The 14,200-nt window shown below is 32.7% G+C and overlaps 1 protein-coding gene and 1 long non-coding RNA gene across 2 annotated transcripts in view; one reads left to right on the forward strand and one right to left on the reverse strand.

Moving 5' to 3' along the window:
* The window catches only part of ATPsynO (ATP synthase subunit O, mitochondrial), a 31,431-nt gene extending 20,001 nt beyond the window's left edge, over positions 1-11,430 (forward strand). Inside the window, exon 6 of the mRNA XM_069831190.1 lies at positions 11,090-11,430. Within this exon, the coding sequence (XP_069687291.1) occupies positions 11,090-11,290 (201 nt within the window). The 3' untranslated portion in view covers positions 11,291-11,430. The remainder of the gene's footprint in view (positions 1-11,089) is intronic.
* LOC138703370 (uncharacterized) lies at positions 1,798-8,180 on the reverse strand. The gene is made up of 7 exons (XR_011333140.1): positions 7,748-8,180; positions 7,500-7,659; positions 6,379-6,536; positions 6,022-6,272; positions 5,633-5,758; positions 5,203-5,410; positions 1,798-4,992 (listed from the first exon to the last, which is right to left on the reverse strand). It is a non-coding gene; the product is annotated as an uncharacterized lncRNA (long non-coding RNA).
* Positions 11,431-14,200: the final 2,770 nt, after the last annotated feature.

Below are 14,200 nucleotides of genomic sequence, written 5' to 3' on the forward strand. Positions count from 1 at the left end.
AGTGGTTTCTACAGGAGAAGTCAATTGGAAATCCTATTTCTGGCCCCATCATCTGTGGAAAAGCGAAAATTTTTTATGAAAAGATGGATGATTTTGACTTTAAAGTGAGTAATGGCTGGCTTCGAAATTATAAGGCTAGGCATGGTATTCGGGAGCCTGACGTAAGTGGTGGAAAACTTTCTGCAAGTAAAGTGGCTGCCGATACATTTATTGAAACATTCAAATTAAAAACCAAAGACTATGATCCCAATTTTGTGTACAATGCAGATGAAATGGGCCTTAACTGGAAGGCGTTGCCACAGAAAACGCTAGCTTCCAAGAGAGAAACTACTGCTCCTGGTCACAAGGTAAACATGGAACGTGTGACAGTGCTTACTTGTGCAAACTCAACTGGTACTCATTGGCTCCCGTTACTTTTGATTGGCAAATAAAAAAAAAAATCCCAGAGCATTTAAAAATGTAGCAAGCCTTCTGCTAAAATACAACAACCAAACAAAAGCAGTCGGCTTGGGTAGTGTAGTCGGTATAACACTAGCCTTCTGTACTTGAGGTTGCAGGTTCAATCCTGGCTCAGGTAAGATGGCATTTAAGCAATCTTAAATGCGACAGGCTCATGTTAGTAGATTTACTGGCATGTAAAAGAACTGCGGGACAAAATTCCGGCAAACAGCGACACTCGCATAACCTCGGCAGTTGCAAGTGTCGTTAAATAAACCATAATTAAACATCTTTTTTTAACAAAAGCATGGACAACGGCTGCATTATTTACGCAATGGTTTGATAAAACATTTATTCAAGAAGTAAAAAAGTATCAGGAGGGATTGGGTAAAAAGGGAATGTTTTGCTTATTCTAGACAATGCACCTTACCCATCTATCAGTAGAAATTCTTCAAAGAGAAAGTGGATGTTTTAGAGCACTCTTCCTGCCACCAAAAATAACGAGCTTGTTACAACCGATGGATCAGAACGTTATTGAGTGTATGAAACGCCATTACAGACAGCAACTTTTACGCAAACTATTGTTAGCAAATAAAGATGAAGAGGGCTCTGTAGCATTTCACAAAGTCTTAAATTTGAAGGACTGTTGCTACATGATTGCCGATTCATGGAATTTAGTAAAACCTCAGACTTTAAGAAGGACCTGGAATAAACTTAATGGAACTTCAACAAAAAACAAATTCAAAAAGAAAAGGAAGAGATTAAGACGAACAAAGAAGAAAATGAAACTGTGCCAGTTGAAGACATTTATGATATTATTTTAAAAGTTCCTGGGTATAGTGAGGATCACGTAAGTTCAGTTCCCAAACAGCAAATATTTCCGCCTTGTCAGTGTTGCCAACTGTTACCAGATATCACCACGTGTAGTAAAATCACGATCCTATGTACTGAATGACTTCTTTACTCACCGTACTTTACCTTAATGTTGGAAGGTTATTCTAAATAGTTTCAATAATAATGAGAAATGTATTGCTATGTTCTAATCTTTTATTCCTTTACATTATTATTAGTATTAGCATTAATAGGTTACTAGACGTAAATATACAACAAAGTATAGTATATAATATTCAAGAATCAAATCTGTTCCAAGACCAATTAAATTATTGTCACTTCACTTCAAAGATTCCAGCGTACATATACTGTACTTCCTAAAGGTAGATAAATTAATAACCAATTGACTTTTGGTTGGAATTCGAATGAACTTCTGATTATCTTTTGAAATTAGTAAGGAAATGGATAATACAACTATGCTAAAACTGAAATAATAATAAATCAACTTACAAAAATAATTTTGGTCCTTAAAAGCCACAAGTAATTTCACTTCTAGATACCTTTTTAAAGATTTCATTTGTTTGTAAATTGCTTAATAATGCTACACTTACACTTATTATTTCTGCAACTCCACGTCTGTCATTGAAAAAATGTATGATACATAACTGTGAAGTCTCTTTTTGGCTCTTGTGTCCTAAATTTAAATAAGAAAAAGCAAATGATTCAAGAAATGTGAGCTGGTGAAAATTAAATACTCAATTAATAAAATAATTACTACCAAAAGAATATTTTATTAATTCTATACAAAAGATGGATTACACAGAACAGATGGCCAGAAATCATAGATTTATACACAACATACAGCATGAAACGATCATCAAAAAATGCTTTTTGTACACAATAACATCTTTCAAACGAAGTGAAATAGCCAATAAGTTCAATAAATATTATGCTAATAAGTAACAACTAAATTAATAATTATCTACAAGCTGTAAAAGGGAATAAAATAGTATATTGTTGAAATTAGGGGGTTATGGTTTATTACGTGTATTTATAATTTTAATTACTTTTTCTACATTTAATTATATTTTAATTTCTATTAGATTAGTTGATGGTGTGGTTGTTAGTTTTATCTGTGTACGTCAGACTATTAAGGAAAAACTGAAAGAAATATTAAATCTACTATCTACTTTATATAACAATATTTAATCAAGAACTGAATATTACTATTAATTTAATAACATAAGACCCAAAACATCTCCAAGTCCAGACAATACACATGCTGATTTTCTTAAACATGTTGGCAAACAAGCAAACTCACTACTTTTATCTTGTAATCTCAACTAAAATACAATATCTGTCTGGAGAAAATCTATCATAACATCAATTTTGAAAAGCAATTATTCAACTAATATCTTTTCGAGTTATCGACAGATACCACTTACTAGTATGATAGCCAAAATTATGGAAGAGATGATTTCATAGATTGAATTGGTTCCTGGAATCTAGTAACTAACTTTCATTTTATTGGGTTGACTTTAGAGAATTGCATTCAACAAATGGACAGATTTTAAATTTTAGTCAAGATATTAAAGATATTTTAAACAGAAAACAAAACAACTTAACAATTTTAATTTATTTTCAAGGATCATATGGCTCTGTAGATATAAATCACTTAAGAAATTGCAAACTTAGGGTGTCCATGATAAAGTGTTACACTGGGTCAGTGACTTGATTATTTGATTCATTGTCACAAATATGTAAATAGAGACAGATTCATCTGGGCTTCCCACATTGTTGTTTTCAGGAATACATTTTCCAATATTAATGTCGATGGTCTAACTAAAGAAATAGATCTTATGTTAATCTCATCATTTGCAGATAATATGGTTGTCTAGAACAAAAAATCACAGTCCACAAATATTAATAAACTGAGCCAAAATCCCAACAGACTTTTTGACTCTACTTGGAGAACTCAAACTTGCTCAATTAAGGGAAACTTTACTAATAAAACACAATCCCAAGTTATTTGAAAATGAATAGTATATAAGTTAACTTTAACAGATGATGTTAAGAAATGTGATACTTCTCCAGACATTTTAAAAATCATTAGAAACGATAAATGATCTGGTCAGTGAGTGACTACATACAGTATTTTTTATAGATGGATCCTGTTTACCAAGCCATAGATGTAGTGGTGTTGTAGTACAATACCAGTATATTCCCTTTTACAGGGAATTATATTCAAACACTTGTTTGCCCCATTTTAACCGTGACAACGCTTTTTAGCTTTTTAAACATTCTGGTTATTGTATTGTGTTTGTGTTTAGTGAAAGATTTTAGATAAGGGCGCAAATAGCCATAGTAGCTGACGCGCCCTTTTTAAACGCCACTAACTAACTAACTAACTAACTAACTAACTAACTAACTTCAAACACTGACTAATTTTGATAGTGAAAATTTAGATACACTTTTAAGCTTACAAAATCTCCAGTATCGACTTCATAAATCTGAGAAGGCTGTCATACTATCAGATTCAAAATCAGATATTCTTGCTGCAGTATTGGACGTAACAGCATGAAATCTCAATATTTTACAGTGTTTTAATATTTTAAGCAAAATGGTCGAATTACATCGACGACTGGTACTTCCGTGGATCCATGAACATTATGGAGTGGGAGGTAATGAGGTAGCTGAAAGGTAGCAAAATTACTGTAAGGTTATCTATACCTGCATCTTACCACACTGTTAAAAGAATAACAAGATCAGAACATGACAATGTGGTAACAAAAATCGGAATGATTCTAAAGCAAATGAAAAAATTGCAATAGGCCATCCGGCGTCTGCTCCACGATGGAGGAAAATCCTCAGAAGAAACCAACTAATCAGACCAAATGGGGGATCCAAACTACCCTCGAGTGCAGCTCTGAATTTGCAGGCCAACGAGTCTACCGACTAAGCTACATTGGTGGCTCCACTAAAAATATGAAGTACATGGCACTCAGATTATTAAATTGACAAACCTAAACAATTATTCATCAGTTAAGCTATAAAATATAATACATAGCAAGCAAGTTAATTCAATTTAAAAGTATAAACAATTCAATCAGATGAAATATACAGAAACTGATAATAAATATCATGCAAATTACTTCACATTACAAGCATAAACAATTCATCACTTGTGGTATACAGCCTACTATTTAATTTACAGCACATACAATTCATCAGTTAAGCTATAGACCTACAGTCTACTATTCAATTTACAGCATATATAATTCATCAATTAAGCGAAACAAAAATATAGTACAATACATAGTAAAAATAATACACCTAATTTAATAACTGAACTTCTATGAAAATCTACAGTGGCAGTACTCATATTATCACAGGCCATGATTGTCTCAAATATTTACAAAGAACTGATATTTCAGAATCTCCCCATGCCATTTCTGAAATCTCAATGAAGATATGGATCATTGTCTTGACTGTTTAACTTTACACAGCTTTCAATCATCTGGTTACATATTGGAGTGCAAGATAACAAATGACATCAACTGCTGAACACTTGGTATCAATCAACCAACAACTTCATTACATTAAAGGGGAAAAAAACTGAAAGAATTAATTGTATATAGACACAACACATAAGACAAGGCCGCTTCAGAACAGTAATTGGCAAGGCTCTGTTGTTTTAGGATTCTTATGTAGATTCAATTTCACCTGAAAGAAAAAAGTAGCATCTATAAGTAGTAGTAGTAGTAGTAGTAAAGATAATAATAATAATAATAATAATAATAATAATGACTGTAAAGTATGGAAATTAATATTGCAATGTAATATCAAAAGGTGATTTCACACCATCAACTCTTATCATTTAGTACAACTCTTATCATTTAGTACAACAAATCTATTATATTCAGTTGCAATCACCAGTAGCTGTTCTTTCCTCCATTTTGTTGTTGGCTGATTTTTCACAAGTCTGCTATGATATGCAGCACTATCCATGACAATAACGCATTGCCCTAATGTTCTCAGGTCAACAACTGTGTTTGCACCCACTTCTCAACTACAGGGCTATTCTTAGCACTATGGTAGTCCTGACTTTTCTTTCAATTGCATGAAAAAATTAAATCAGCACCTGCAATAAAATTATACCTGAGCATATAATTACGTCACATGAATTCACAGCATTTAAATAAAGAAAATAAAACATATAACATAACATGACATGACATGAGATCCTCTTTGGTGAAAGGCTTTCCCACGTTTTTATTTAGTCACCAATTTTTATATTTTTGTACCCTGATTTAAAAAATTACTCTTGCCAAATTTATGTAAAATATAAATCAATATAACTTACCGAGTATAAATCCACCTTTCGTTCCGGCATCTAATCTTCCACCCTCATTTGTTGGTCTATGAATAACACCATTCATGTCACTGGAAACTTCACCTGGTTTATTTCATGAATAAGTGGGTGATCATACTTAAAAAAAACAGAGAGAGAAAAGCAATTCACATTGACACTCTAAGAGACACAAAAATTTTAAAGACAGGAAAACCGTTCAAGAATTTTATAACTAACCTCTAGTTATAATATGAAACTATTAATTGCAAAACATGTTGTTCCCACCTGAATTCATTACTAGTAGCCTATATTAATTGCAATTTCATATTCCACATAAATGTTAATCTATTTGTTAGTAAAAAATTCAATCACTCAATGTCTCACAATACATTGAAATTTACCATTCATAAAAATCCAAGTCTCATCCAAGAATACTACGGGTTTAGGGTTCTCACGCTCCACATTTCTTATATATTCTCTTAAAAACGAATAACATCACTTTCTCATACATGTGTATAAGGATCCCCTTTGCTCCATAGAAATTTCATCTCTTTCAAAATTTTTTTCACCAATGATAAGAATACTCTAAATAAATATGTTTCATAATCATCATTCATATGTTCCAGAACTTTTGCTGCTGTTAGTACTTCCCCTGTAACAGTAAATGAAAATTATGCCATATTTTTATACATAGGCCTATGACTAATATCAGAATTACATTGCATAAATCAACACAATAATTCCTGTAACTTCCCTACCTTTATGTAACTTGTCATAAATAAATCTCGCAATTGCATCTTTCGTAAAATCATCAGCATCAGTCACTGGATGTTTACGTAGTCTATGTTTTCCTGGTGTCACGAGTGGGGGTCCCCTTGTGTGAATTTATCACTTTCGTGGCTGTAGTTAAGCCAAGCTGTAATAACAAACAATAACATAATACTTCTAAAAATTGTTATATCATAAAATTCATGCATAATACCAACATTTACAGCTATATGAATAGAAAATGATCAACATGTTAGGTTGGGTCTACGATAGGTTTAAGTAGGCTAATATTTAGGTAATTCTCCAGAAAAGCCACACCAAAGAAGGCATAATTTTATTTTGTTTAATTGATTTCTGTGATATTTACATAGTGATGAACACGTGGTTTTAGTGCACAGCCACAAATACTTTCAGCACAAAAATCCTTTGACACTTACCTGTATATTCTAATGCATTGTTGTAGTCCCTCCCTCAAACTTGTTACTAATTACCAATATAACATGCGAGAGGTCCAGGACGAAGAGAAATGGTTAGTTTCCCAGTAGTGCGTCCTCGTCCTCTCGAGTGTTATATCTTAACAAGTACTTTGGGTGGGGTAGCTTTTCTGAAGAAACACCATATTTAATATTACTTAGACCAGTCATGAATAAATTATTCAGCCAGAGTCAACGTTCCTATGCTTTATAGAGTATGTTATATAGTTATTATATAAAACTGAATTATTTTTAAGCACCATAACAGGCCAACATTCATGTAATATTTGCTGCAATATCAAGTTAATAATTACAATATGACTTGTATTTTCTTCGGCCGATGTGGCATGTAAATTGTGATCTGAACGGTTAATTTAATACCAAAAGAGAAAACTGGAAATTTACTTTCGTGCTGTTTGATTACTTGTTCGTCTAATTTGTAAATGTATTTAAGCTATCACCTACTGCAGTATTACAGTATCTTAAATGTATTTAGTTTGGCAATATGAAAATCACTGACTTGATTAAACATTAGGCCTAACCTAAAAATTTGTTTTGTTTGACCACAATCATGAAATTATTAGTGCAAACTCCTAAAACTGAATACCACTTTGAAATGTATGCTTAAGAATACTTACTCCTAATAATTGTCCTATTCTGGTTGTAATTGCTGTCTCCGTTAGCATAATTCCTTCTTCATTATCTTCTTTCTTCAACTCATTATACACGTGAACTACAGATTTCTGAAGCGTACTCTGAATGCCACACATTTTCTTCCTTGGAGGAGTCACTGCAACACTATTTCATTTTTTTGACATAGTAATAAAAATCTAAACACGAAAGAAATTCATTAAAATTTGAAATAATATTTCTATCCATTACCCACGTGCATTATCACGCCCAAGTATATTATATTCATTCGTACTTATCTGACTATTCTTGAATTATAACCACAACGCAACACATAACATAACTATTATGTATTAATATTAATACTAATATTAATTAATTATTAATAAGTTCGAATTTCACTATCTTCCAGTAACCGGCTGAGAAATCTAGTACAATTTTAATTTCATGGAACTCCAGTACCGGCAAATATTGTCGATATTTGCCTCAGCTGCCAACATACCGGTTACAAAATCACTACCATTTATAGTATTTGTCAGTATCGAAATTCGAAACGAAGTTGGCAAAAGAAAATTCAACCTTCAAACTAGAAAATCACCATAATCCACTAGCATTTGTAGTAATGGGGGAAAAATGGTTAGGTTTCACCCTTAGGGTATCAAGTTACCTGGTCTTCCCTATACAATGAGTGTGATGCAGACAATGTAAACGAGTGGTTACAGTGTGACTCAACAGACCAAGAATTTCAATTCTTAACGGGTTAGATACAGCTTACAGGAGTAAAATTTTGGAAATATTCATTTTTTTCTCCATTACTGTATCTTGTACAATAATGAAAATTAGTATGTGTAAAACAATATCCTTCTGCTATATGAATAAAATATTTTTAAGATTTAAAAAAAATGGTGGCAGTTTACTGTGCAGTGATGAAGCGTTTCCCTCGTAACTCAAAAACTATCTAACATTCTGTTATCAAATTTTTTGTGTGTATTTATGCATGTCATATCTAGAATATGATGCAAAATCACTTCTCTACCTTTGATAGATTGTCTGATAAAAAAAAATTAATTCAATTTAAAATGGTCAAATATCAGTATTTTCTTCTAACACAAAATAAAAAAAATGTATTATTTATTAAGAAATGTAGTTGAAAGAGCATGATATTGTAAACACGAGTTTCAGCAATAAAATAAAAGAGAGAGAACATGAAAAAGTTAACAAGTTATGAGGGAAACGCTTCATCACTGCACAGTGAACTGCCACCATTTTTAATTTTGAAAAAAAAAAAATATATATATATATATATATATATATAATTTTTTTTTTAAATCGTAAACATATTTTTTTCATATAGCAGAAGGACAGTGTTTTACACATACCAATTTTCATTATTGTACAAGATACAGTAATAGAGGGAGAAAATGTTGAATATTTACAAAAATTTTACTGTATGCTAGATCATATATACCCAGATTGCTCGGCCTTATAGGCTTTGATGGTAACAACTTTTGTCAGGTTTACTATGCTGCCATCTAGTTGTTACATAAGGAATCACGTCAGAACTCCAATTTGAATTGCATTAGCGACTGTATTGCCAACTCGTGTTCATTTATTGCGGATGAGTGGCGATCCTGGCAGTTGTACTCTTCAAAGTGCTACCGATTTTAACATAGGGATAAGCTATCTGTTATATGTGATCTGGACCTGTACCTAACCCCTTAAGTGATGATGAAATTGTCTGGAGTGTAATGAAATGGGATGAGTCTAAAAACGTGGACAATGATAACAATAGTACACGATTGAAGATGAACCAGAAACGGGACCTACTGCCTGTGAAGCTTTCACCTGTTTTGAAACTATATTGAAGTGGATGGAATTATAGACTGAATTCAGCCCTACACAGCTTCTTGTTGTCAAGCATCTGCGAGATCTGGCTGCAAGCAAAAGAGTATAAATTCTCAAAGAAAGTTGCATATGTATTTCGTATACTGTATTTACCATACATAAGTAAAGTTCTGTTCTGTATGCAATATGAAGAGTTCTTATAATTTTTATTGTATCCATTTAAAATTCTATTTTGTTTGAATATGTAAACTGTAGGCCTACAGTCATTTTGCACTTTTAATACATGCAGTAGCTTACTACTGTTGTTTCTAGATTATTTTCATTTCCAACCCAATTATCTGGATTCCTGCACATTCGGATGATACTACCCTCTATTAGTCTGGATAATTGCAGTTCTACTGTGTATATATATTATTCTTCTTCATCTTTCTCTTTTGCCTCACGGCATCGGGTCTGCCTCGATCATCTCCTCCATTCCTCTCGATCCTTGCCATTCTTGTCAGTTTCCCAATTCCTTTCCCTTTTTTCCTTGCCATCTCAATATTATCCATATACATCGTTCTTCATCTTCCCTTCTGTCTTTGCCTCATTACTTGCTTTGGTTTTCTTTCTTCTCCCATTCGCACCATGTGTCCATACCACTTTAGTTTTTTTCTTTGTAACTTCTCTTCTACTGATTTCTGTTTTAATTCCTCTCTAATTCACTCATTTCGTACTCTATCCCTCTTTGTTTTTCTAATTATTCTTCGATAGCATTAAATTTAAATTGCTGTTATATTACTTATTCTTTGTAATTGATCAACTTTCCCCTCCATACAGCAGGGTTTGTTCTACAACAGATTTGTACTCGTATATCTGTAATTTTGTTTTAGGCAGTATTTAATTTTCCCAAATATTAAGTTACTTAATTGATAGTAAATATTACAGGTTTTCTTGGTTCCATTTAATATTCTTTTATTTTTCCATTTTGGTGTATAATAGTTCCAAGCTATTCATAAATTTTCACCTGTTCTAGTTCTTCCTTGTCACAATTAATATGGATTGTACCTATTGTTTCTTCTGTTCTACCCATTTGCATTATTGTACTCTCTTTGGTATTTACTATCATTTCCTTACTTTTTAATATTCCTGTCCATTCAACCACTGATTCTTGTAATTTTTGCTCTGTTTCTGCTACTAATAATATGTCGTCTGCATACACCAACACCTGGCTATATACTGGCCTCATATTCCAATAACCAACTCTCAACTTTGCTGTCCTTTTGCAGATTTTAGTTATTTCATCCATAAAAAATAATACATAGCAATGGACTCAAACTATCCTCTTGCTTCACTCTTTATTCATTTCAAATTCCTCTGATAGTAACCCATCAATCCTCATTAGTCCCTTTACTGACTTGTAGGATTATTTCATAACCCTTATTACATTATATATTAAGCGTCCAATTCTAAAACTGTCTAAATCCATTTTTTTTTTTTAAATTGAGATAATGGAGGTTTTGTTATCTACCTAAATGTCTCTAGCAATTTTCTAATGAATGTTGTGCCTAAATTCCCTCTTTCCTTCCATAAATAAGCTTCAAATATGACGAACACTGCAAACAATTAGGGAAAAAGTTATCAGTTTTTAACGTTTTCTGAAAATTGTTAAGAATGGATGTAGACAGTTTTGGAATTGGATGCTATATATATCTTTATTTAAGTCTATTGGTATATTTCATAACTTAACATGGAATACTGTTAATCTTTACAGCCTCTAGATGATGCCACGAAGACCGAACTGGAGACTGCTTTGAAATCCTTCCTTAAGCAAGGAGAAAAATTGCTATTGACTGTAAAAGTAGATCCAGCTATTATTGGCGGAATGGTTGTCAGTATTGGTGATAAATATGTTGATATGAGCATTGCAAGCAAGATCAAGAAATACACAGATGTTATTACAGCAGCTGTGTAGAAAACGATCATAAATATAGTTGAATACTAAAGATGAAAGTTACATATAAGTTTATGTACAAATTTAAATTCTAATTGTAGTTTATTTACTGAATGTGTTGTGTACAGAAGGGATTAAATAAAACTGATTGGGTACCTTCATTTTTAGTTTATTCAAGTTGAAGTGTGTAGGACAGATCTGTCAAGTTTCATTTCCTGAAACGTGATGTTAGTTTTTGAAAATTTGTTTTCATTACATCATTGAAAGTTTAATTATTACTTTCATCATTATTAGCATCATCACAATCTTACAAAAATAATTATCATCATCATCACAAAGGTATACTTTTGTAACAATTACTCTTCTCAAACAGCTGTAGACTTGCTATGTGGTGATACACAGACTGTAACTGTTTGCAGTAACAAGATGCTACTCATAAATGGCCTATAATTTGAGAAACTAAGTGAGAAGATTGTGTGCGCAAATGCTGATACTAAAAACTTCACAAAAAATATAAACTAGAGATATTATTTAGTATTAATTACCTTATTTACTCGTGTAATAGATGCCTTCTCACAATGTACGCACCCCAATTTTTGACAGTAATATACTGTATACGGAAAAGAAATTTCCACATAATATACAAATTATAAGTTCAATTGCTGCCTGTGATAATGTACAATTGTAAAGTTGGGATGCACTTCTGTGTTTACATTTTTAAAATAAGGTTGTAATAGTGGTAGTTTTTGTTTTATTTTTTATTCAGTTTTAGGTTATATTGTGCTACTTTTTTTTTTTTTTTTATTCATTTCATATGTTACTCACTGGCTTTTAAGGAACCCCGAGGTTCATTGCCACCCTCACATAAGCCCGCCATTGGTCCCTATCTTGAGCAAGATTAATCCAGTCTCTATCATCATATCCCATCGCCCTCAAATCCATTTTAATATCTTCTCATCTACGTCTCGGCCTCCCCAAAGGTCTTTTTCCCTCTGGCCTCCCAACTAACACTCTATATGCATTTTTGGATTCGCCCATTCGTGCTACATGCCCTGCCCCATCTCAAATGTCTGGATTTAATGTTCCTAATTATGTCAGGTGAAGAATACAATGTGTGCAGTTCTGTGTTGTGTAACTTTCTTTTCATATGTTACACACTTTATATTATTATTGCTCGTAAGCTTTCAATATATCAATACTCTCAAAGTCATACAGTCAATCATTTTCAATATGTCAGATGTCAAAACCAGCTGTTATTATCACGTGGGATGTTAAGTAGTTATGATTTTTTCCCATAAAATTTAATTTAAAAATTATGGAAAAAAAAAATGCATCCATTACGCGAGTAAATATGTTATTTACAGTTGTTAGTGGCAGCTTCTATTAACCTCAGTGAGGTTTTGCTCTCTGTTCTTTTGTTTTATTAACCTTCCACAGAATGAGTGTCATATTGAAATACATTGAACAAACCAACCATCGTGCAGAATTTAAATTGTACAATTTTAACTTCATGCTATACAACATATATGCAGGGAAATAAAGTATTGTGTTGCTGGAAAAAGTAGATTTCGAGACATTCATTGAAATACTCGTAGTCATATACTGAAAAAGCGGTTTTTGACATGCTGTGTCTGTGATCGACATTTTCCCCTAAACTATTGGACAGGTTTTATTCATATTTCTTATTTACGACTCTCTTCAACGGGGAATGATGCACATGAAATAGTGTATAAAATGAAGTTTGACACTCATCTTGCCACCGAGAGTGTTAAAGTTGGCTAACATTTCCTTTAATTTTCGGCCTTTCGTTACCTAAGAAGTTTTCTGTCAAGCTCTTAAATGAAAACTACGAGGATTTTTCCATTTCATTCATGGAAATGGGAAATTTGGATCTCAGGTCGCTGATCTGTGACCCATCAAATATTTTCCTCTGTTTTCTGTGGAAATTTCGCTTTTAGATATGAAGAGTACACTGCAAAAATGATGGATGTCATTTGGAATACATTTTTCAGGAGAAGCAATTGAAAGTTTGAAATGCTTAGCGCTCAAGCTTAACTGTGATTTCCCGATCATTACTGGACAATGACTATCAGTGTTAATGCCATATAACTCTCTGTGTACATTCTATACGTCTTAAGCTATGCATTGACAGTCTTGATTCATTTTCGACAAGAAAGTGACATCCATCATTCTTGCAGTGGACTCTTCATATGGAATTAATTACATTGGTTTCACTGCCAAGGATGGTAAGAAACTGCTTCATAATTCCAAGATTAACATGGAGTAGTGGCAAAAGAACTTCCTCTTTAGGGATAAGTGGCTTATACAACACAATTCTTTTCCCCTGATACAAGTTCTGATCTTAGAGGACAGTCTCTTATTTTCCGGTGGTGGGAATATTCTCTATTATAACATTCACACAGAAAACAGAAGAACTTAGTGAAACCAAGTTCCTGACTAAGGTGAAATTTTAAAAATACCACAAACCATCCACAGATGCTAATCATATTTAAGCTTTTTATTTCTGTAACATAAATTTCAAGATGTTCTTATTATGTAAAAGACTAATATATACAGGTTTATAAACACACAGTGCTTGAGGTGAAAAAAGAGCCGGGATGGTTGCCCCCCTTTTAATTCACAGATATAATTATGAAAATATACTGTGTGATGTACAGACCCAGAAGTAAAATTTGGGCTGTGTTTACTGAGCATGCGCAGTATGTTATAACTGGAACTTGGAAAATTCAGGTGGCCCAAATTTTATTTCTGGGTCTGTACAGTCTGTGTTTATGCGGCAGAAACGTGGTCAATCTCCAAAAACGATGAAAAAAGATTGGAGATTTTCGAAAGAAAGATTCTGCAAAGAATCTATGGCCCAACATTTGAGGAAGGTATCTTGAGGAGGAGATGCAACTATGAATTATATAG

Source organism: Periplaneta americana, chromosome 7 (assembly GCF_040183065.1).
Source record: "Periplaneta americana isolate PAMFEO1 chromosome 7, P.americana_PAMFEO1_priV1, whole genome shotgun sequence".
Taxonomy (NCBI): domain Eukaryota; kingdom Metazoa; phylum Arthropoda; class Insecta; order Blattodea; family Blattidae; genus Periplaneta; species Periplaneta americana.